The 25976-nt window shown below is 32.4% G+C and overlaps 1 protein-coding gene across 6 annotated transcripts in view; it reads right to left on the reverse strand.

Annotated features, from left to right (window-relative positions):
• Positions 1–25976, reverse strand: part of LOC130440832 (uncharacterized) — a 226311-nt gene that overhangs the window by 29774 nt on the left and 170561 nt on the right. For 4 of the 6 annotated variants that reach the window (XM_056774192.1, XM_056774187.1, XM_056774193.1 and 1 more), the window contains exon 3: positions 787–880. In XM_056774192.1, the coding sequence (XP_056630170.1) occupies positions 787–880 (94 nt within the window). The remainder of the gene's footprint in view (positions 1–786; positions 881–25976) is intronic. The other 2 variants (XM_056774191.1, XM_056774188.1) reach the window with 1 other exon arrangement.

Raw genomic sequence — 25976 nt, forward strand, 5'->3', positions numbered from 1 at the left:
CCAGTTTTTATAATCTGCAATTGATATTGCATATTCAAATTATTAACAATATGCGATTTGGAAATACAACTTTTATAGAAACTAACACATCTGGATCTTTACTTAAAGGGCCATCCATAAATTACGTCACACGAATTTTAGGACTTTCGAATCCCTCCCCACGTCCTTGTCAAAGGTTATTAACATTTCATAATCGTCCCTCCTGATGTGACGTGACACATTTTTTAAATTAATGCATGTAGTTTTTGAAAATAATCGACAGAAAACATTTTTTACTTAGATTTTTATTGAATAATCAAATCAACGTAATGTCCAATATTTCAGATAATCAAAAAACAAACAAACGACTATTTGAAAATAATAGAAGACTAATTTAATTAGTAGTAATTCATCATAAAACTTTTTACATCCTGCCCCTTGTCACATATTGTCCCTCCCCATGACACCTTTAAATAATTTTTTTTCTCCAATATTTCTCAAAAATTTTCAGAGCTTGTTGCTTATGCGAAATCTATTACAAAATTTTATTACTACTGATTATTATCAGTTCTTATAATAGTAATTCAAAAGATATACTAAACTCATCACTTCTTAATGATTTTTTTTAAACATTTAAATGATCCATATCGAATGGTTTTGAATGTGAATGAAATAAACAAAAATATAACACTAAAGGTCTAAACAATTATTTTCCTTGTAATCATAAAAGTGAACAAAAGATCCTGTTTTCCGTTTATGAGGAAAATAATAAAAAATGGAATGTATATCTCGATAGTCGATACTTACGTTTTGAACCTGATTCGCATTTTCCACATCATCGAATTCGGAGAGCACTCGATCTAACAACTCGATGGAACGTTGAACGTCGTCACCGCTGCTACTGAAACAAAATAAAAAACGAAGATATTCAACACTTTTTGCGAATGACCTAATAGTCTAAAAATAAAAACAAAACAATGTAAACTTTGGTGACCTGGTTTGACAAGTCGATTGAAACTATTGTACGAGTAAAAAGTTTTGCTAAGGAAAAATATGGAAATGGTTTGATTAATTTGAATCCATAAATAATTATAGCATCAGATTTTATGGATTATAGGTAATTTTATACTTTTACTACCAAAAACCATTCCAAATATATCAAAAATTAAAGCTTCGTTTTGAACAGACTTTTCAATGTAAAATATGTTATATGAAATAGTTCCAGAAACCAGAAGAATATTTCCACAAACTTTTGAACACAAAAGTTGCATAAAAATGTGAAAATAGTCGTTGAATAATTGATCTAGACAGCCTTACTTATGAAATATGCTAAGAAACTTAATCATTTTGCTCAAATGTCGATAAACGCCCCAGTAATAACATTAATATCCTCACTAATATCGAATTTGATTTTATTTTAACCAACCACTTCATTCTATAACCCGCTACTATTAACAAACTAATTATTTACAAAATGCTAATCTTGTTCGAAATCGAATACGTTGTTTCTAAAATCTACGAGACGAATTGAGCGCTCTATAATTAACTTTATAAAATACTGTATAATCAATATAACATTCCCTATTTTTTGATTGATGTCTTCGTATGGATAATTAACGTAAACTGCAATGTACTTAATTTTATTTAGCCCATAGTGAGAAAATTCGCGATAAAAATCTTAATAAATTAAACGGTTTTGAAAGTAGATGATAAAACAAATTTTAGGTGAGTTGAGAGGATGATCTATTCAAAATTAAATTGGATCAAAATATTTTGAAGCTGATTCTATCCAGGTATTTCAAAAATTGTAACTTGTTTTTCTTTGCACTTAAAAATTATCGTTCTTCAAACATTTTGTTGAATTCTCCAAAGATTCCGCTGAAGCTGGTAACGTACTTCCAAGCACAGCTTAGTGGACTCGACATTTGATTTTTTCACAATGATATCTGTTATATTAATGATCGTACAAAAAATTTTGAGAAATTTCACGTCTTGTAACATGAAATTTGTTCAACGAATAGTTCTTAAAAAATTTTAAAATACTGTGTCTATTCTTATTTATAGTAATAAACCAAAATCAAATCCTTGAAATTCAAAATGGCGCTAACTTGAATGAGAGATTTATACAGTTTCAATCTCTATCCGATTTATAAATATCAGAAATGGGTAATTTTATACTTTCGCGGTTCCCTCGTTATTTGGATCTATAAAATCGAAAAATCATCTGATTTCGATGAATTTTTTTTAAATCTTCGTTTTTACAGTAGATTTATGGAAAAAATATAGGAAATATCTCACCTGGAGATTTTATATAGTTTTATAATTTTAAACTTTATCATAACGCACTTCTTCGTATATAATCGTTCATAACTTTTTTACAAAGTATCAAACGCAGTTCATATATCTTTTTTGTTAATCTACACAAAAAACGAACTTTTTGGAAAAATAAAATTGAAAAATGTTTGTTTATTCATTTTTTATCCGCAACAGTCAACCTTAGTAAAATATCATTTTTTTAATGGTGAAAATTTTCAATTTTTTAAAGTTATCTTTTAATATTGTACAGTTTATTACAATAAGTGATTTTAAGAATGTTTTAGTACATATAACTTTAATGATTACCTAATAAAAAAGGTACAAACGATTATATGTGAGAAAAGGTCAGTTTTAAGAGAAATTGTTATTATTTTTAAATTGTAAAAACATGATAAATCAACATTTTTGTGTAAATTTTTTTTCAATTTGTTCGTTTTTTAGTATAGAATACGAAAAAAAAATATAACAACTGCATTTGATTATTTAGAAAAAAGTTATCAACAATTATGATAGAATGAGTGCATTTTCATAAACATTTGAAGACCTGAAACCATTATAAGTCATTTTTTCTCCATAATTTTTTTCGTAAATCCGCCGTAAAAACGAAGATTTTGAAAAAAATTATCGAAATCGGATGATTTGAGAACCAATTAATGGGGCAAAAAACATAATTAATTTGACAATTAAACTATAAATAAACAAAAATACACTAATGAGATTTCGAAAAAAGTATGCCTAATAATTGCAAATAATTTCATGACAACTAATTTTGGAATAGTAGTGCCCACACAGGATGTCCCAAAAGTGGAATTAATCCTATGATTTTTTATTAACTCTCCCACATATATAGACCAACATTGAATAAAATTGTTTCCATACACGAGAATGATGGGGAACAAATTTTACTTTTAATTATAAGTATTTGAAACTGATTTTCATCTTGGTGGGAAATCATGTAACTTCCAATGTCTAAATTGATCGAACTATAATTCATCTTAGGTTAATGATAACTTTGGAAACTTCCATGTCTTGTCCTAAAGAATTACTCCTAGATTGGGTTGAAATTCCGAAAAATGCCAATGAAATTTTACAGGTGACGTCGATATTTTTGAAATTCCCGCGACCTCGCAAGGTCGAAAATCGCGGTCATTTCTTGCGCAGATAAGTAGGAGCGGAAATATCCGCCATTTTGCTCGTTCAATGAATTAGTGGTTAATAAAACATTGCAAGTTAAGATCATCCCACAGACCCTCCCAAAAAGATGGAACCTTTTTAAAATAGCAACAATTATGTCAACAGAGGCTCAAGCAAAAATTTGGGCCATTAATAATAATCTTGTGCGAGTCAATAGAAGGTGCAGCAAGCACAACCAGTTTGCTAAACGGTATGATGATGGTACCGTTTATGGCTACTTCAGATGTTTCGGAAAAATCAAGGGCAGATCGTTCGACCATAGAGGTTCAGACACATGGTTCGAACGATTGCACACTAACGTCCGTCAAAGAATAATCATCACCTATTGTTTTTCACAAGGATTTTCATTTGAACGGACGATAAAAGATGCCTCAATGTTGGAAACAACAGTTTCGTCAGAATCAGTGAGCGACATCTTCAACTATGCCCGTGAAGTTTGTATGGCCAGTTTAGATCGAGCATATGAATATGAATGTAAAATCGGACGAAGAAAATACAATAAAGGACGCATGGTCGAGGGTCAATGGCAGGGCCGGATTAACATTTATAAGGCCCGGGGCTAAAATAATGACGGGGCCCCCTTAAGGAATTCGAAAACCCAGAAAAATTCACAAAATAATATCAATACATTAGATTTGTGGTATCAGCACATCAAAAAATACAGAATGATTTCCAAATGATGAGGCCCTCTTGGACTTGGGGCCCGGGGCTATAGCCCCCCCCCAAGCCCCTAGCTTAATCCGGCCCTGGTCATTGGATATTAGGAATGATCGAGCGTGGAGGCGAAAGCTACCGATTGGAAATATGTCCTGATAACTCTAGAAGTGCCGAAAAATTGATGGAGCTGATAAAGAAGCATCTTTGTGGATTTCTCTGGACGCGACAAGTCCGGCGAAAAAATGTGGATCGATTCGATGCAATCATTGTAGATATAAAATTTTTGTATCCTGGAAAGAATGATCGACCTCTAATGGAAGAGGATGAGGAAAGTGAATAAATTTTTGTGGAATAAAATTGCTTTTCAGGTTAGGTTAGGTTAGGTTAGGTCCGGTGCGTTTATTATTGTATTTCTATTTTTCTTTTCTTTTTAGGCCTTTTTTGACCGAATTTTCATATCACTTTTCGGCGCATGCGCACGATCCCAGTCCTTATTCGATTGTGACCATTCCCTATCATTTTTACCTTCCAGTTCCTCTTGGCGGTTTTCGGAAGTTCATCCCTAGATTATTTACTTTGAAAAAACAATATCCAAAATATTTATAAAATTACTTAAACATACCCGTAATTATTTTCGATTTAAAATCCATACAAAGTCGTATAGTTGTGTTACCAAGTTAGGAAACAAGCAACAAAAAGATGTCTAGCCGGTTACATTGAACTAACGACGTAAAAAAATTCCTCATGTGTTCACGAGTAGAAGGATAACGTTCTTGTACTTAGTTATCAAGATATACGGCTAGTTTACGTGGTCATGTACGTACTCATAAAATGAAACGGTCTCTTGTTTCTAATTCAACTTTGTTAAAAAAATACTCTAGACAGTGACGAGCTACAGCTGTTAGTTTCTGGTAATAAAGATTTTAATAGCAAAAGTAGATGTATAGTTTGCAAGTGCTATTTTAGAATCCTCATTTTACGTTATTTTTTAGAGAAAATTGTGAAAAGCGTTCTGAGAGAATATTAAAATAAAGCCTTCCATTCCAATCCATCGCCTTCTTTTAGTAGACAGTTGAAATATTTTGTCCATAATATAGTAGTGATCAAGCCACCGTTTATCCACTTAATATTTTTTGAACTTATCCAATTCTGTAAATCCTTTTTCAACCACTTGGTTGTGGGCAATTTTTCTTCTAGTATCGAGTGACAACTTTTATTATCTATTAATATTATACAGGGTCCGGCAGTAGAATGCGACGTTTTTCGCTACACTGTGGTGATTAGAAATTTTGTTGTAAAACAAGTAATAATCTCTGAAAAATAATACCCATTGAATGCAGTTTTTAAGAGTTTATTATGTTTTAAAAATTACAGATTTTAAATGTTCACCATTAAACTCTATACATTTTTCAATATTTTCTCGGACGTGGTTCATAACTGCACCTCGAAGTCTTCCATAAACTCTTCTTATCTCTTTAGTTATGTTGTTCTTTAGCTCATCCAGTGTGAGACGCTTGTTTAAATACACTTTAGACTTTAAGTAGGCCCATAAGAAACAATCTGGAGCAGTTAAGTCAGGAGAACGTGCTGGCCGGGCAAGGTTTCCATTTCGTGAAATTAATCTCCCAGGAAACTTATTCCTTAAAAACTATTCTAGTGGTATGACTAGTTTCCCTATTCTTTTGAAACCATATTTCGTGATCTTCAACTCTCAATCTATGTAATTCGCCAGTAAGAAATGTTTGTAGCATTTGCAATTATCGCTCGGAGGTAACGGTTACAGTTCGGTTGTTCTCTTCAAAAAAATACGGTCCAATAATACCAATGGTTGCCTAACCTAACCAATGGTTAATTTTTTCAACATGTAAAGGTTTCTCATGCAACTACATTGGTTGTTCTGCACACCAAGTTTTGTTTATTAACAAAACCCGATAAATAAAAATGAGCTTCATCCGACATAATTAAATTATACATCAGATCTTCTCTTTCGCCCAACAAACTTACGAATTCCCTGCAAAATGCAAGTCTGTTAGGTGCATCTTGTGGGGATAATTTATGCACAATCTGTATTTTATACGGATGAAACTTGAGATCATCATGCAAAATACGGCGCACTGTACAATCTGATAAGTTTAGAGCCCCTGCATGTTTATTTGCTGAACGTGTTGAACTGGCTGTTACTGCTTCTTCAACTCTTCGAATATTTTCAGGCGTTCGCATAGAACTGGAAGAACCAGCAAACCTATCACATTGCAAAATAATATTCCACGATGGAATGCGACCATGCCTTGGGATATTAAACTCAGCCCGAAATCGTCTTTGGACCGTAATAACAGACTTCATTTCAATATAAGCCGTTACGGCGAACACGCGTTGATTTACCGGCCAATTCTCCATAGCTACTAAACTGCATACAATAACAAACACATCAGTCATAAACAGAACTTACAGTTCTGAGAAAAATCTATCATTTGTTTGAACAATTCTTTAAAGACATCATCATTATGTCCCCAGGGTTGTCATCGGTTCGAGTTGGTTCAAAAATCAACTACCGATGTGTACTATCATCATCCTGCATCCACTTCTTGATGGTAGATTTATACCAATAAACAAATTATTAAAAAAAGTCTTCTACGACTTGTAGCAGTTTAATCTTTTAAAATTTATTTCGTATATGTTCCTCGTTGATCCATCATCATCATCTTAATAAAATATATTCTTTGATTTCTCATTTCTTTTATGGTCCTCAGGTAATTTCTTCTTCATACTACAGTATCGCTTCTTCTTATTACAATAGACTTTCTGGAATGCTTTTTCCAGTAAAAATTTATTTTTTCCCATCATACACTTCGGCTTATTTCGGCTTTCTCAAGAAGAACTTGTACTTTCCTTTTAAGTCTTTCTTTCGAATAACTTTCTATTTGACATTTCAGTTTCCTTGGAGCTTTACGTGTTGTTTGGACCTCTCCATATTTATTTTCTCGTAGACTACTAGTAGCTTACTACTAAATAATTTTAGCGTGTCATTACGCATTCAACAGTTTTGCATAAATTTATATCTGTAAATGAGTGGAAACAATTAAATATTTATATTTTCCTATTCCAGATTTTCCAAACACAATAGAACTCATAATAGATTGAACCTTGCAAGTTGTAACTTAACTGTTAACTTTACTAAATAGAAAAACTTATCTAAATCGTATTTTGGGTGAAATTTCCTAGAAAGAGATTCTTAGAATTAAAATCCTAACCTTTATTGATAGGTACTAATTGAAAAAATAAATAAATACGGCAATGTAATGTTTAATACGTAGAGCTTTTCACCATTTTAAAGCTTTTCCTATTGTTCTGTATAGTTTATGGTCATAAGAGACAAATAAAAGCCTGACAACTTGTATTAGCTCAACATTTATGAAAATTTCAGGAAATATTCAGATTATTCCCTAACAATATTTAAAATGATCTCACTAAGTTTTGCATTGGAAATGGGGTTTTATTACTCTCTCACAGGCCTTATAGGCGCAACGCTTGGAGTCGTTCTACTGCTTTCCTTTTGTTCATAGCTGCTTCTCTATTCAAATTCTATCTAAATCTTCTCTAAATGCTTCTATCCATTTTTTCCGTAGACGCCCTCTTTTCCTTTTCGCTCTTTTTCCCCTTAACAAAAACCTTTTCACCTGTCTTTATCCATTCTGGCTATATGCCCCATCCAACGAAGTCTTTTTGCTCTGACCACATAGCTTTGCTTTGATCTCTGCGTTCGTTCTCCTTCTCCACTCGTTTCGCACTCCTCCTTAGTAACGTTCTCTTTCATATGTTTATTTTGTTTTCTGTTTTTTTGTTCATGATCCAACACTCAATGCCATACAGCACCGTTGGTTGTATAACTGTCTTGTAAATGCGTGAATTAGCGGCTCTTAAAATATCTTTTGATCTTAACAATCCTCCTAGGGCTCCAAACGTTTTTTTGATCCCTCTCGCCAATGTTTAGTGGATTTCCCTGTTTCTCCTCCTGGACTTCATCAAATCTCTACACCTTGTTTTGCTCTGTCGTCACTTTCAATTGGTTTCAATATTTTTGGTCTTTTATTCATTTATGAGCAGTCCAAATTCTTTTGCTTTCTTTTCGAATAGTAGGAACATTTTTTCTAGATCCTAGATCCTAGATTCGAGATATTAATACCACATCATCTGCGTAGGCAAGGATTTGTGTTAAGTTGTTGTAAATCATCCCATGCCACTAATCCTCAGGATAATTTCTAATACAAAATTAAACAGTACTGTTGATAGTGGGGTCTCCTTGTTTTGAACCTCTTTTAGTTTCAAACTTTTCGGATAGGCTTCTTCGACATTTACTTCATTCTCGGTGTTATTCATTGTCATTTTTACCAAATGTAATGTTTTCTTAGGTATTATATACTTATTAAATCATACGCCCGCTTGAAATCCACAAATAGGAGCTTCAGCTTTAATCCTTGATCATAGCTATTGTTCTGGATTGCCTTCAGTACAAAAATTTGATCACTAGTTGACTTTCCCTTTTTAAAATTCCTATGATAATCACCCAATTGTTCGGCCAAGTATTTGCCTAAACTATTTCTTATAATTCTGGTTAGGACTTTGGATACATCCAATAGACCAACTGATCCTGTTCCCATATGTTTTTAATCAAATTATATAATCCCTCCCTTAAGAGTTCACCACCATACTTTATAACTTCTATTGGAATTCCATTTTAATTTTCGATGGTGTTTCCTCTACCGAGACTGGTTCATTCAGTGTCTCCTCTTCTTTAAATTCGTCGTTTTCTTGTTTCATCGTTTAGCATTTCATTTGAATATTCCCTCCATCTGTCCAATTTTTTCAATTTGTCCTCTAGATGCTTTCGCTTTCTTTCTCTGTACATTTTCTTTGCTTTCTTCCTTTCCTGTGCGTAATCCTGTTTTAATTCATCCTTTGGGTCTTTCAACATTCTCTAGAATTCTCTATATAGGAATCGTGAGTGGAAATGTACGAAAAAATAAGTCGTATAAAAATAATAATGCAAATATTGATTATTTGATTACACGAAAATCACAAATCCATTTTGTTTGGACGCCATTTGGCAAAATCATAAGATTTTTTTGAAAATGGAGAGAATCAAGAATAAATCTGCCTGTTTTTGAAAGGGAATACGTCTATGCAAATGAAAGATTATACACTCTTCACGAGAGTCTGCACCTTCATTTACGACCCAAAAATTTTAGGTAGCTGTTCTTAACGGATCCAAACGAAGAAATCAAGATCAGAATTGAAGAAGCTCGGCATTTTTAAGTACTCCTCAATGTTTATAAACAGAAATCTAAACCTCCACATCAGAACAGGATTCATGGAATGTAAAGTGTGGTCAGTGAGGACCTTGAAAGCTCAAATGATCAAAAAACTTGAAGCATTTGAGATATGGCTCTATAGACGCATCCTGAAGTTACCCTAGACTGACAGAATCACTAACGACGAAGTACTAAGACGCATTGATTGCAAGAGAAAGCTGTTGACAATTATTAAGATAAGAAAAACGGAAATCTTGGCTTCGTAACATAAGAGAATCGATAAATCTCAGCGTCAGAAAATTGTTTTATATTGCAAGGGACAGAGACGCATTTAAAAACGCGGCCGCCAACCTTCAATTAGAAGACTGCGTGATTAGAAAAAGTTCTTAGCAACTGATCGTTAGACAGGTCCAAAACTTCGACACCCAGTGATATCATCGAAAACAACCACCAAATAGTCTGAACGGCCGTGAGAGTTCACCAAATAAAATTTTACAAAGCTCAAACAAATACATATAAATTGAAGAAGAAGCATTGAGAGAATTTGTTTCAGGTTCAGTTTCAAAATTTTTTAAACGAACAGTTCTTAATCTCTACTTAGAGCAGAATCCCAATATCTGTCTTTTTGGAAATATGTATATATTAGATTTTCTATTTCTTTCGCTTCCAGGTGTACTGCTCTGGAATTCCGTTGTGTCTTATAGTTCGAGAGAGTTGTCTAGAGTTTTCAGGTGTCTATTTAAGTGACAGTGCCCCAACAGGACACCTGTTAATATTCGTAGGCTGCTCTATCTAGGTTGATACATTTAATAGATCTTCCCAGGAGTGTCTTTGACTGTCTCAACTCCTGTAGATTATCCTAGTAACTGGTTTTACTCCCATCTACCTTCTTTTCAAGTGTTTTTTCTTCTGTTTTGTTACTGATAGGATTCATGTCCTATGAAGGGTTTGTCTGCCCTTCCTCACCGAGTATGTAAGCTATTTATATTTCGTTTCCCTCAACTTCGGAATCCATTTCTTGGAACATGACTGATTGTATTATATTCAACTTACCTCTACATTTTACTATTCTTATTAATTCCTAATTATACTAACAATTGATTTAATTTTTTTTTCACACATAACCGTTTCTAATATAAAAGAAATACTGAAAGCATTACATCTGAAACAGGAAAAACCTCGTTTAAACAAAGATAATAAATAACGGAGTCTTACAATGTTTGTTGATGTGTATGCACAACATTATTTATGTTAGTAATGACAAACAATAGGTTAGTTCCGTTCACCGGATATTCTCTGCATTTGCGACAATATTTTTTATATACCTATACGAAGGCTATAGGGAAATATCAATCCAAACATCACAGCAACAACATTTACACATTGATCTTTATTTAATGATCAAATTATCGGTGAAAATCCCGTCATTTGTAAGATTTTTAAGTATGATACGATTTTTGTTAGCAAAAAACTAACTCCTTTTGAAAATTCCGTTATGTTAAAATGGTCCAAGTAACTTTCATTATACGAAGAAGAGTGAACTTTTAAACAGTGTTGTAATAGAGAAACAATTCTTATAGTTTAAACTTTTCTACACAAATTTCTTACAGAAAAGAAAATCATAGAACGGTTTTTTCAAACACCCTTGTATCAGCTTTACCTGTAAGTATGTTTATTTATGAGTTTCTTTATAGCTTATCACTGTTAGTATATCCCATCACTTTAATTGCGTGAAGCAAGTTACCTTCCATAAGTTTGTGAACCTTATATTTGAATTTAGTTTTCAACTTAATTACTAGTCCTTTTTGCTCAAGGGAAAACAAGTAATTATTCTTCTTGCTGGCAGTAAAAATAATTTTGTGAAAAATCACTAAAGAATTTCCCAATACTGTCCTGATTACCACAAGACATTTGTTTGTGTAACTTGGTTCACTTAGGTCACTATCTGGTTTTAAAAATTATGGTCTTTCTGGTTGTTCGTTTCTATCAATATGGTTGCTATACAATATCTTATAGTTTAAACGTTTCTACACAATTTCTTACAGAAAATAAAATCATAGAACGGTTTTTTTAACACGCTTTTTATTGGCTTCACCTGTTCGTATGTTCATATGTGACCTTGTTTGTTGCTTATTACTGTTAGTATATCCCAACAATTTAATTGCGTTCCTTAGCCGTTTAACCCATGACCGGTGAATTCGGTCGTGGGTTCAAATCCCGTTCACGCTGTAAAATAATTGGTTTTTTTTCCGCAAATTCATTTTAGAACTTATCATGGAAAATTTTCTGCCCTCTATTGAAAATTAAAAATACTAATGACTAGAACTATTTTCGACTATAAATCGAACTAATAAGTGGAAAATGAATATACATTAAAAAACGCTCTCATATCTAGTATTATTGTAAGAAAAGCAAAGAGATAGAAAGAGAGATAGAAATGATAAAAAACAAACATAAAAATAACTAAATAAAGAGAGAAATAAAATAAAATTTCAATATATGTACAAAAGAAACCACAATAAGTACCAAAATTATGAGTAATTGTAACAGGTAATAATTCATAGTCCATAACAAAAATTAAAGCAGTATGCAGCATGCCCGGAATCAAATATTATTAGAATAGTCGTTTACAGACTATTCCAGTAAAAATATGCCCTTGAATTATAGCGAAATGCGGGAAAAGATGATTTCAATTGGCAAGTGATTGTGCATTTTTTTTGCATTGTAAAATATTGAGCCCTTAAATAATTCTGAACGTGGAGTAGGTAGTTAAAGGTCGTGCTCCGCGTTTCTAAGGGGACGACCTTTCTGAAATTGGAGGAGCGTGCTTACGAAATTAGGCAAACGGATTCAAAGAAGAATAGGAAAGTAAAGTCAGAATTTTTAATCTTTAAATAAGTCCCTGCAGTGATCACTGCTGCTTAGACCGAGTAAATATCTAACAGATCTCTTTTGAAGTTTGAAGATTCACTCAGATTGAGTCGTATTACACGTACCCCAGAAGGGAAGGTCATATCGGAGATGCGACTCAATAATGGCATAATAGACTATTAAGGAGATGGATAAGTTCAGTTCTTTGGAAACTGAAACCAATATGTAACTCCCATTTCAAGAAATTGTCCACAACAAGCCCTAATAATTTTACGGATTCAACTTCAATGGTGGCGAAGAAGATTAGATTCGCACCATGATTTAAGTGTGATTGGGTCACTAGATATGGTCCTATGAAGTGCCTATTTATAAATATAAGAAACAAAATAGGGCCTAGTACTGATCCTTGGTGCGCTCCACATTCTATTGGCTTGCAAGAAGACATCGTTTTATCAACCCTAGAAGGTGACTTCTGTTGGTAAGGTATAACTTAAACAATTCGAGAGGTGTTCCCCTGAAACTGTAGTGCAGCCTTAGAAAAATCACATTGCATTGGAGTGAAGGCTATTTAAGCTAGAGTAGACATTATTTAGGAGGTAGAATATAGCATCACGAGAAGGAGTGCAATTGGGCGATAATTCGATGCTTGATTCTTATCTCCTCATTTGGAAAAAGTGCCATTCTGAAACGAAATGTTAATTAAAGTGGTAATGTGCAATCGGGCAGACTCGAAAACAATCGCAATATAAATCCATCAGTTCGAGATGAGTATTTATTTTTGATGTTATTAATTGTACTGCGAAGCTCTACTAAAACTATGGGCATAAAGAAGAAACTGAGGGGCGCTTTGCTCCATATTTCTCGTACATCGAGCGCCTGAAGCTTTTTCACAGTAAACTAGATTTTTTCATTCATTATTGCTTTCAGCTTATTTAAGAAAAAATATTTCTAACTTTTCAGTTTGATGAGCTCCAAAAGTGTTTTTATTAGTTGTTCAAACAATATTTATTTTGATTTGTTTCTTAGTAAATGGCAAAAGAACTAATGCTACTTCAAGATTTTATATTCCTTTGGCTGTTTTTAGTGACTTTAAAAGAATCAATAAACATTTTGGTGTTTCCGAAATGGTTTTAGATTCTTTCACAAGAATTGAATACAAATTAAGTTTGCATTGGAAGAATTGGAAACATGAGTTGGAAGCAGTTTTTAATATATTAAATTTTAACTTTATAGTCTAAGATCCCACTTCTTGATCCTGCAGGTATCTGTTTTTTTGATGAAGTTAATTTCAAAGAAATCTTGACGATGTATGGAATGGATTAAGGATAGGTTGCCGCAATTATCTGTAATTAATTTTAATGTCATTTATATACTAATATGACTTGCAGCTAAATGTTTTTTCAGTCAATCTTACAGCATTTGAAAGAAAATGATGTCACAAATTAAACTAAAAATGGTTGTCAGCTCTCAGTCGGCCGCAGCATTATGGTCGCCAGGTGTAAACAGGTATATTATTGAAAATTAACTGCATTCACCGGTTTTTTTTTAAATTTTGCAAATTTAAAGTTTTATATACATTGAACATGAAAATTCATGGTCGCCAATTGCACAATGGCCGCTAAAAGAGGTTGCCACGATTTTTGTGAACGACTTTCGCTCCAGGTAAGTGGATCTTATGTATCTATCCTGAACGCTTTCATCTAGCGCGATTTAAACTGTGATTTGAAATATGATAAAGTTTTATTCAACCGCTTTAAAAGCTCTACACTTTCATATTTAGTTCGCTTCATTATTTCATCTTTTAAATAATAAAACTGTTCATCAATTTCATTTTTGTTTGAAATTCTGAGAATATTAAAAAGTTCTTTCATGAAATGAGCATGGTGTTTGATTTCGTTCCTGAAATAAAATAATGATGAAATTGAAACATTATTCTTACACAATCTCATAATACCAATTATAAAAAAAAATCTTTGAAAACTTGGACTATATTCGAACCCGAATAAAAGCTTACATATATTTTGGAAAATGTTAAAATATTATTGTTTTATTTGATTTTTTGTTTTAAATAATTTAAACTAAATACATAAACTTTTCTGCGGATATTATTTTATTAAAATTCACGTACACTATCCGTGGAAAACTGACTTTAGTACAGGGATGGGTAGTAAACGCTTGGGATTAATGATAACATTTACCTGTGTTATATGACAGGGGATATTGGTTTTTTCAAAAATTATGAAAATTAGGAATGCCGTATTGGATCCGGTTTTTTATAGAAAAAATGCCATCTTTTCTTCGCTTATATATATATTTTTTTTCATAAAAATCAGATGTTACCCAAATAGATCCATTTTTGACGGAATGAATATTTTGAAAATTTATATCTATAAAAGAGGATGTCCTGACTGATTGACTGATTCATTCACTCATTAACGCCCAGCCAAGGCTATTAAAGATAGAGACATGAAATTTTGAGGGTATGTTTCTAATTTCTCCGTTTTTGGAAATTATCTTTTTGATTTGTTTAAGAAGGGTTAAATATGAAATTGGGTTTCCAGCGTTTTACGCAGCCAATTCTGCATAGATATATGATTTTTTCATAATGTGAAGGAGACATTTTCAGAAATCATAATAATTTTGTTTAATAAAAATATCTCTCTCCGCGGCATACATGAAATATCGGAAATGGTTCTTTATTTGTTTTCGAATTAAATTCCTAATTTACTAAGAATTAGGTTTTAAACTATCAATTTACTTTTACTATTGTTTATTGTGAGTCAATAAAAAGTCTATAGGTGTGATATTTACCGATAATTCAGTGACGATCTTTACCTGTTGAATTACATGTGTGAATTTGTTGAAGTGTCAAATTTAATGTTGTGTAAAGGTCAGACGGATTCGAGAGTTAAGTTAATGGGGTTAACATACCACATAAGGTGATTTCAATTATTGGCGACGGTGCATGTCTTTTTACTTGTCTTTCTTATGCAGTATGCAGCACAACACAGAAATGTTGTGTAGAGAGGTTCGCGAAAATATCGTCAGGCACGTTGCTTATAATTGGGATGAGTATTATAATTTGACTCATGATTCTGAAGGTAATAATCATTCAAGTTACACTGAGTATGTTCGGGATATGTCGCAAGCTTCAACGTACGGTGGAATCTGTGAATTAACGGCCACGGTACATATTTTTCCGTTCTTATTTCAAGTTTATCGCAAGAACGAACTTTATGCAAGTTTTGGTGCAGTTTGTAATTCGGTTAAAAGATTACGTTTCACTGGCGATCTTCATAGTGGCCATTTCGATATATATGAACTTTTTTCTATAAGTTCATCACAAGTCTCGCAGCCTGACCGTACGAAAACTAAAAAACGTCGTGCAAGATATACGGGTTATACGCGTACAAAACAGTTGCAAAGGGCTTCAAATACGTATGCTCAGAAAAATCCGATGGTTAATAGAACATCAGTCACTGTAATCATTATTACTTTAATAATAAATCATTTATTAAATATCTTTATGGTAATTAAATGTATGTATATATTTGTTATATTATTTATCGTATAATGTGTCTTTTATAACACTTCCAAATTGAATTAATGCGTAGAATACATAAGATATCTCTCATTGAATTATCCCTATATTACGCGAGGTTCAATAAACCGCGGGCGAAGCCGCGACGGGTATTGCTTGTTTTCTATATTCAGTTTTGATATCAGTTATAATGATATTAAAGTAACTTTTTTCCAGAACGTAATTTTTTACACTGTTCCTTTATCCATATTTGACTTGTATTGAGTAAAAAATTCACAACATATTTTACGTTTTCAGCTTTTATGTTCTGCTACGACCACATGTTGAGCAGTTTTAATTCGTGGAAGCATCAAGATTCCACGTGGAATTTAACTACATTCGGTGGTGTGGACGCAGATGTGTATAATGGACCAAAAGAGCTTTTAACGTTTCCTAAAAGCCAACCCCAAAAGTAATGTTCGATCCGTATTAGGAAAAGTGATAAAGTTATATACCGTCAACGGCCCCTTTCTGCAAAAATGTAACTTTTCGAGCCACATATATTTTTATTTGGGTAGTTATCAGGTTAAAACCGTATAAAAATAAAATATCATTTATTACTTGCGAGTACATTGGACGAGCTTTGAAATTCGGAATGTTTTGAATGTGAAGACTCTCGCTATGTTTTTGAATCACCAAAACCAAATTTGAAAGTGTATCAATAAAGTTTTTTAAAGATAAAGATAAAATGATAACATTAAGAGCAAAAAACAGAGTAAAGGGTTGTAATAAAAAATGAACAAGTTCAAAATTACCTATTTGTAAGTAAAAATGATCAAGTTATTAATAAAAGTGTACTGAACTATTAAAAAAAAATGCCATGTTTTTTTATTCATCCCACATTGCTATAATGAACTGGCAAATAATAACCACGTCATTAAAGATAACGAACGTCTTTCGCAAAACATAACCAAGTCGACATGATATTAATGTAAGCTATAATTTACTAATTAGATATTTAGGTCAGGTAAAACTCCATAAGATGCCAGATGTGCGAATTTCAAATTTGAGTGTGCGTCAAAATTACACGAAACCACAGAAAACACTAAAACACAGCGCAACAAAAAGAATAATTCGTATCGTGGAAGAATTGAAATATGCGAGATTTCGGGATGTAAAATCTTTAGTTTTCTTGGAAGGATATTCAAGGACGATAATGGAAATTAGATGCAGTGGATAAAAGCTATGCCTTATGAAGAAACTAAACCTAGCTGCATCCTGCATACAATACTATATTAAATAAAGATATATGAAAGATCAGTTGATAATCCACATAATATTCTACCAAGGTATACCAGCCTGTGAATCCAGGGAGAAAGAAAACGGCCTTCTAAGGTTATTTTCAACCTAATTGTTGAAGTAATTCGGAGTAGAATTCGAATGGTTCAGTTTCGACTATATTGTGGTGCATTCCAATTTTATCAAATCAAGTCGTTGTATTTTCGGAATAATTTTATGGTTTTGAAATAAAACAAAACAGTTTACAGGGTGTTCCGGTGCAAAAAATTCGGGAGGGAACAGATAGAAAAATTTTTCTCAGAGTTATATGTCTGTTAACAATCCGTAACTTTTACAAAAACAACCTGTACAATCTTAATTATTCATCAAAAAGGATTCTTTGTTTAACTTGATAGTTAGGAGATTTTTAAATCGTTGTACATGCAAAGAAATCGTTCGTCATAAAGAAACATTGTGAAAAAAATTATCATAAATTGTAATTAGTTATTGGAAATACTTACAGGAGGTTATAAAACACAATCAAACATTTCTTTGGGGATCAATGATTAAATAACGTATCAACGACATCTGTTCATAGGATTCTCCAACTTTTTTACCCCTTTTACATCCAGAAAGTGCATGCCATGGAAGTAAAGGATTATCCAGCAAGACTGGCTTACGCTCGTTGGTATCTAGATAAACATCGATTTGATAATACATTGTAAGGAAAAGTACTGTTTACTGATGAACACGGTTTCACACAAGACAGTTTCATCAGTTGCCACAATTTACATTTATTGACTGATGAGAATCCTTACGGTACAATTCAAACAAAGAATCAACATCGATTTTGTGTTAATGTGTGAGCAGGAATAGAGGGTAATAATTTAGTAGGTCCAGATTTTTCTGATGATAACCTAAATGGTTAGCGATACACAACCATGTATTGCGATATTCCTCTAAATATTCGACAAGACATGTGTTTCATGCACGATGGAGCCTCTCCCCACTTCCTAAATGATGTGAATAATCATCTTAATAACATTTTTTCTGATAGGTGTATTGGTCATTTGCACGGCCACCACGTTCCTCTGAATTAAATACAATGGATCCGTTTTTTGGGGATATCTTAAAAGTAAACACAAAGAATGAAATGATCGATAGAATAAACTTCCATTGTGATACTATAAGGCAAAATCTTGTAATGCTCTTTCAAGTTCAAAGAAATATTATAATTCGTAGACTCCGGTAGTGTGTACAAGGTACCCAATGCGAACATTTATCACAATTTATTTTTTTAATTGATAAGTTGTAGGCTAGCCAAGTGAATTTCTCTATATTTCAATTTTTTCAATATGTAAGTAACACGATATTCGACAGTAGTCAATTTAATTAGAAATGTTTGATTGTGTTTTAATTCCTCCTGTAAGTATTTTCAATGAATAATTACAATTTAAGATAATTTTCTTCAGAATGTGTCTTTACGTCGAACGGTTTCCTTGACATGTACAACAATCTAAAAATCTACATATCTTGTAAACCACAGATTTTATTGAGTTATAAAAAGAGTATTTTTTTGTTTAATAATAAATTAAAAAATTTATTTCAATTGTACAGGTTGTACCTGTAAAAGTTACGAATTGTTAAAACTTGTGCATGAGCCACTCCTGACCTTCAGATAGTAGTGTAAAATTATTTATTCCGTCAGACACACTGCATATATATACGTAATCATCCATTAAAAATTCAAAATGTTCGAATGTATAAATTGAAGAATATTTCGCAGCTTTAGAGACCTATAACGCCTATAACACCTCAGAAACGAGGTGTTGTATGAGAAATTTTCTCATGTTATAGTATTATTTTCACGTCATCTACTCATTCCCAAATTTTTCATCAAGTCCTGAAACACCCAGTATAGATTAAATGAAAAACTAGAAACCACTGAATTAATAGTTTTTGAAAGGTTTGATTTTGTACTTTTGTATTTTTCGAAGCCTTTCTCCTCACGTCATCGTAAGAAACAACCATATTAATATGTTTGTTCATGTAAATGGATTACATTCGATAATAATAATTATCGGGTGTGCTCTAAATAGGGTCGGTGGCCACCTTTCCATTAGAGCAACGTAGAACGGTCAATTCTGAATGGTTCGCCATCATTTGTTTGTCAGGAGTGTTTGGAAAAATCAAGAGGAAACGAATAGCAAGAAAATAATCGTACTCCACCACGACAAACATCAGTTCAAACAAAAACGTTTTGTAACTGTCAAAACATCGAATTGATGGGTCATTCGCTGTAATGTCCCGCCCAATGATTCTTTGTTAGTCCCGCAGGTCGAAAATAAATTACAAAGCCAACGTTTTTCTACACCTGAAGAAGCGGTAGATGCGTTCAAATCTCATGTTTTGGAGGTACCTCAATCAAAATGGTAAAAATGCTTCGACAATTGGCTGAAACGCATGCAGTTGTGTATTGATTTTAATGGAGAACATTTTAATAAACAATGAAGCCACATCCAATTATTAATATTTATCGATCTGAAAACATAAGTAGCAACCCTCGTAGATGTTTTAAAAAACGATAAATCTATGTAACAGATATTATTATGACTGTATAAAGAAATATTCCTCTCAACTATGTCGCCGATAAAGAATTTTTTGCTTCACAAATAAGAAAAAACGCTCGAGACAGATATGTCGATAAAACAAAATTGGGCTTCCTTGGTGTATCTAAACTATGACGAACGTTATTTGAAGCAATAAAACTATATTCACACAGTTTATTAGTACTAAGACAAAAAAAACAGCAATAGACTCTCAAGAGGAACATTCATGGCTTGGGAAACTTTTCAAATTAATTCACTAGAACCCAACAACAAACAAAAACATGGAAAGTGGATTGAAGGACAAGTTATAAAAACAAATGACTTCCATTTATACGTTATTTTTTTCTGACTTGTACATCACTTCTTTTGCAAACAATAAAACTCGTAAATTGCCTCGCGATCAAATCATAGTAGTATTGCAGAACAACATATTTTGAATTGAATCAAGAATGATAAAATATATGCATAATTGAAAAAAAAAACGAATTTATATATAAATTATTCAATTTAAAATATAATCCCTCCATTCAAACCCCTTTCAAATGACAGGTACATTTACAATAATAAAATGAGATATTGGAGTGAACAACTATGATAGTGCTGGCATTTAAGCTCAAAATGGTGTCAAACCTCCGAATTCTTTAAAACATTCTTACCTAAAGAAAATTTTCATACCACTCCTTGTTTCTGAGTTATAGTATATTAGAGTTGCGAAATTATAACTTATATTTGAGTATATTTTTTGAATTATAATACAACGGTTTCCTCTCCTCCTGTGAGTATTTCCAATAAATAAATACAATATATGATAATTTTCTTCAGAATGTCTCTTTATGGCGAACGGTTTCCTTGGCACGTACAACAATCTAAACATCTACATATTTTATCGAGTTAAACAGTTGGAAAATCGAATGAAACATGCATTTCTGCTATCTTTAGATTGTACAGGTTGTCCCAGTAAAAATTACAGATTTTTAACCTGTCTTTTTTCTCATCATACTGTGCAATTTCATTGTCTTCATTCGCCCATGGTCTAAAGAACGCTATATTTCTATTTATTTAAAGGAATACATGAGTTAAATTAATCTTACCAAGCGACGCCACTGCTTATCGCCGGCTGTCTGGCAGGAATATTTCGAATAAATTGTGTGCATACGACAGCTACGGCCAATAGAAATACATTTATGTTTTCGATTCGATTTTTCATTGGTAAACAGTGGAGATGTTTACCGAATATTATACGGGGAGTACACATTATTTTTCATTTATTAATTTGGTATGAGTACCGTGCGTCTTATATTACCCTGTCCAGTTAAAAGACAAGTCAGAAGTTAAATTTCCAATCTCCTTTAAAATAGAGCAGTTGATAAGACAGAAGATCCATATATGTATACCTTAGCTTATTTCACGACAGTTGTTTCCAGTTATACTTTTTAGAATACATTTTGGATTTATCTGACGATTCGTTCCAGTGCCTGATTTCCTCGGAAGAGGGTAGCATGTTCTTCAAACGCTTATTTATGAGATACTCTACACATAAGCTATTCATAGTGGCAACAAGTATTTCCAGTGCTTATTAAAGTAGTAATGCCCTTCATATCCGGTGATTTGTAGGTGGGAAAGGACTTAACAGCCTCTCTTGATTTGGCGGTGGTGTGGACGAGTTGGTGGGTGGATAAGTCAACTGGTCGATTTGATCAAGTATTGAAAATTTTCTTTAGTAAGTAAATAATAGAAAATGTATTAGCTCTTTTTTTTGAGAGCTCGGTAGCACTAGGATTCCCATACCGTATAGAGAAAACATTTTCATGTAGAGAAAAGTGCATTGGCCATTTATCATTTAGTTTTTCCGCTATTATTCCAAACATGGTTGCAGGATGCGGTATATAATCGAGTGGGTCTCCGGTGAATAATTTATCATAGTTCGTGATAATAAACAACACGATATAAACATATAATTACGAGTGCGATTAGCGAAGCCCCTAATTTGTACCAATTATTGATCGAGGAAATCAAAACATACTGTTGCAACTTTAATAATTCATCATTAACAACATAATTGCAGCTTAAGATTTTTTTTGTTATTTTTTAATATTTAAATTCTAATATATTGATATACAGGGTGTTTCAAAAAAGGTGATCTCATCTCTAGGATAGAGAAATAACTGAATAAACTGAAAAATATTTAGGATATACTCAGTAAAAAATTTACGAAACGCCATCCGATTTCAAAAGCATCACAAATAGAAATGTTGGCATTTGGTCTTTTTCCTACAGATATTTTCTAATAGAAACATTTTACAGAAAAAGTTGGTGAAGCTTGAGAATATGGATTTTCAAGTATTTATAAATAAGCGGAAACAAGCGCTTGTGGAAATCAAACTCTTATAAATTTTGTTTTTTGGGACCCAGAGAAAAGTGTCTCAAAATTATACCAAAATCTAAAATGAGTCACAACAATTATTTCTACTGAGTTGACATAAATTTTGATTTGATTCGTTTAAACATTATTGCTGACGTACAGGGTGTTTCAAGAAAAGGTGATCTCATCTCTAGGATAGATAGAAAACTGAAAAATATTCGGGTTGGCTCAATAAAAAATAAATAAAAAAAAAGCGGCGTTGAAGAAAAAAAATATATGCACATTTTTCACGATTTTGCCGGAACTACTGGCAACAATGTATTGAAATTTTATACAAATATGTTTTGGAAGATGATACATCCAATGAATTTGTTTTTAAGTCTGACTTTCGTAGAGGGCGCTAGTTATACGGTTCGTATTGAACAGTAGTATTGAACATAAGTTTTTGAATATTAGATTTATTAGGCAAAATTTCAAGTGAACATAAACATCATTTAATTTTACACCAAAAAGGTACTCTCTTTGGGTCTTTGTGTTTGACAAAAAACGCGGCAAAAAATTTTCAATTCACATAATGTTTACTAATTAATAATAATTACTAACTTTATCAATACTTTATATCAGCATCGGTTATTACTTTATAATTTTCAAATCAAAATATTCCGAAAACAGTACACAGTATCGAGTTTTATCAAGAGTACTTTTTTGTTGTCAAATTAAATGATGTTTAAGTTCACTTGGAATTTTTCTTTTTTTTAAACACCTGTAATATATATATATATATATATATATATATATATATATATATATATATATATATATATATAGTGCTTTTCAGAAAAGCCACCCCCTCACCCCTAGCAGCATCCCCTTTATTTTTTTAAATTACTTTTCATATTTTTTATGTAAAATTTGGATACTCCTCTTTGAGCTGATTTCAAAAATGTGTAATACTTGTAGGTTAAAGTGGTTAGTTTATGAGATAAACAATTTTTCTTTTAAGAGCACAAATTTTACTTATTATTTACTTTCACCTTATTTGCCTGTTCTAAAATGGGTTGTACAACAGTTCAAACTCTTTAATCTTTTTAACTGTGCTATTTATTATTAAGTTACAATAAGTGTTCAAAATGAGTACCATTCACCTCCATACAATGGTATAATCTATTTTGAAATGCCTCTCTGACATTGTTTAATACGGCTGGATTTAATTGTCGACATTCATTTTCTATCCTCTCTCGTAAATCATCCAGAGATTCTGGTTGGGTAGCATAAACTTTTGTTTTTAAATACCCCCATAAAAAGAAGTCTAGGGGTGTTAAATCCAGTGACCTAGGTGGCCACTCCATCATCTGCCCCCTTCTACCTATCCAACGAGCGGGGAATGTTTCGTTTAAAAATTGTCGGACAGGCATAGCATAGTGTGGGGGAGCTCCGTCTTGTTGAAATACCAGTAAATCTTCGGAAAGGTTATCATCATTTTCTATTATTATTGTAATACGTGGGTCAACCCCTTCCCTGAGCAACTCAAGATATGATTCACCATTTAAATTTCCGTTGATGAAGAAAGGTCCGACAATGTGGTCACCTAGGATACCACACCAAACGTTTAACTTTTGGGGATGTTGTGTATGGAATTCACGCATAATATGTGGATCACTTTCAGCCCAATATCTACAATTGTGCCTACTTACTAAGCCATTTAATGACCATGAGCATTAATCAGAAAATCAAATATTGTTTAACAATTGTGGATTGTTATTGATAATTTGCGTCATTGATTCGCAAAACTCTAGACGACGATCAAAATCATCTTCATTCAACTCGTGCACCAACTTAACTTTGTATGGGTGGTACTTGAATTTATGTAGAACTCGGAAAACTGTAGAAGATGAAACACCGATCGCTCTACTTATTGTTGACAACGATTGGGGTTGTTGAGCCTCTAAGCTGACTTGCCCTAAAATTGCCACTTGGATTGCTTCGTTATTTACGAGTCCCTCTCGCTTATGCACTTTATTGCAAACAGACCCTGTTGTGGTAAATTTCTCCATCAGTTGAATTACATACTTATGAGTTGCATGTCTTCCGTCATGTAATTCGTTAAATATTCTAGCAGCAGCTCTTGCACAATTATTATTTTGGTAGTATAAACCTACAATTTCAATTCTTTCTTGCAAAGAGTAACCCATTTCAGAGAAACAAAATAAATAATGTTTCAAATTACACTATCAATAGTGACTACAAATTCTAGTTGACAATGTCAAACTTTAATAAAAAGTAGAGTTTTTTGTTGTTTGGATTTTTTAAGTAGAATAAATAGCACAGTTAAAAAGATTAAAGAGTTTGAACTGTTGTACAACCCATTTTAGTACAGGCAAATAAGGTGAAAGTAAATAATAAGTAAAATTTGTGCTCTTGAAAGAAAAATTGTTTATCTCATAAACTAACCACTTTAACCTACAAGTATTATACATTTTTGAAATCAGCTCAAAGAGGAGTATCCAAATTTTACATAAAAAATATGAAAAGTAATTTAAAAAAATAAAGGGGATGCTGCTAGGGGTGAGGGGATGGCTTTTCCAGTAAGTTTAAATAAGCCATAATGCTTGCCCCTTCCAACATAAATTGACGTGTTTTTGGATTTTTTCTAAATACCAGTATTACAAAAGTTATTAAAGGTGGATACTTTTATCTGAAAAGCACTGTATATATATATATATATATATATATATATATATATATATATATATATATATATATATATATATATATATGTATATAATCAGTGCATTGAGTTATAAATAGATTTCCATTTAGATAAACTCTCAGTTACTGTCTCTCTAGTTTCTATTTTCTTTAGAGACACAAAGATTGAAACTATTAAGGAGACATCAACATCTGACATGCACAAAAGATCCTAATTAATATATAGCATAATCTTAAATTGTACTTTAGAGCGATTTTCAGTGCATTTATCAGACATTCCCTTTGTTAACGAAACCTCCTTTCGCTTTATTAAATTCTTACTGTGAAACTTAGGTTTCCAAGGATCCTCCTCTAAATCAAACATCTTTGATAATCAGCTTGTTTTGACGTTATAATTTTGGGTATATATGTATAGATAATAGACATTAAAATGATGTAAAGAAAATAATAACAAACTGTTCATATAACAATAAAATGTCACTGTATACAGTGTGTATAACAGCCAAATAAAATAAATAATGGCGTGTTGGGAAAAAGCTTGAAAACGTCTGTTTGTATTTCTAAATGCACATTTTGAAAACAGCAAATATACAGAGTGCATCATGTGACAATGGTCAATACCAAATTTCTTATATTAAATGCAACACCCTGTTTATTTGTAATTTTTTATTTCTTTCGGAAAATTCTAGACATAATTCATTCTACTGATAGTTCCTTTCGCGAAAAATATGAGGATGTATTGATATCTAGTTAGCCTAGACCGGTTCCATAGCAACGAACAATAACTTATTAGAAGTGTTAGTGTAAAGTTTGACGTCAAAAAAGTAAACCAGAGTTACGCAATAAATTAAAGAAAAAAGATGTTCGCCGAAATTGTGAAAATCGGAAAATTGGAGTATCAAGCAATCATCTGTACCTGTATTTAAAAGGTTTAAGAGGTAAGCAGATTTACAAAGATATGCTTAAAACCCTTGGTAATCAATGTACTTCGTATGCGACCGTGAAAAAATTGGACTCCAAGCTTCAAAAGAGGTAAATTTTCCATTGAAGATGATGACCGATCGGGAAGGCTACTTTCTGTGGCAGTCCCCGTCGAATTGAGATAAAACGAATATCTGAAACACTGAATATTTCATACGAACGCGTTCATCATCTAATTCACGTCCATTTGG

This window comes from Diorhabda sublineata, chromosome 2, assembly GCF_026230105.1.
Source record: "Diorhabda sublineata isolate icDioSubl1.1 chromosome 2, icDioSubl1.1, whole genome shotgun sequence".
NCBI classification, from domain to species: Eukaryota; Metazoa; Arthropoda; class Insecta; order Coleoptera; family Chrysomelidae; genus Diorhabda; species Diorhabda sublineata.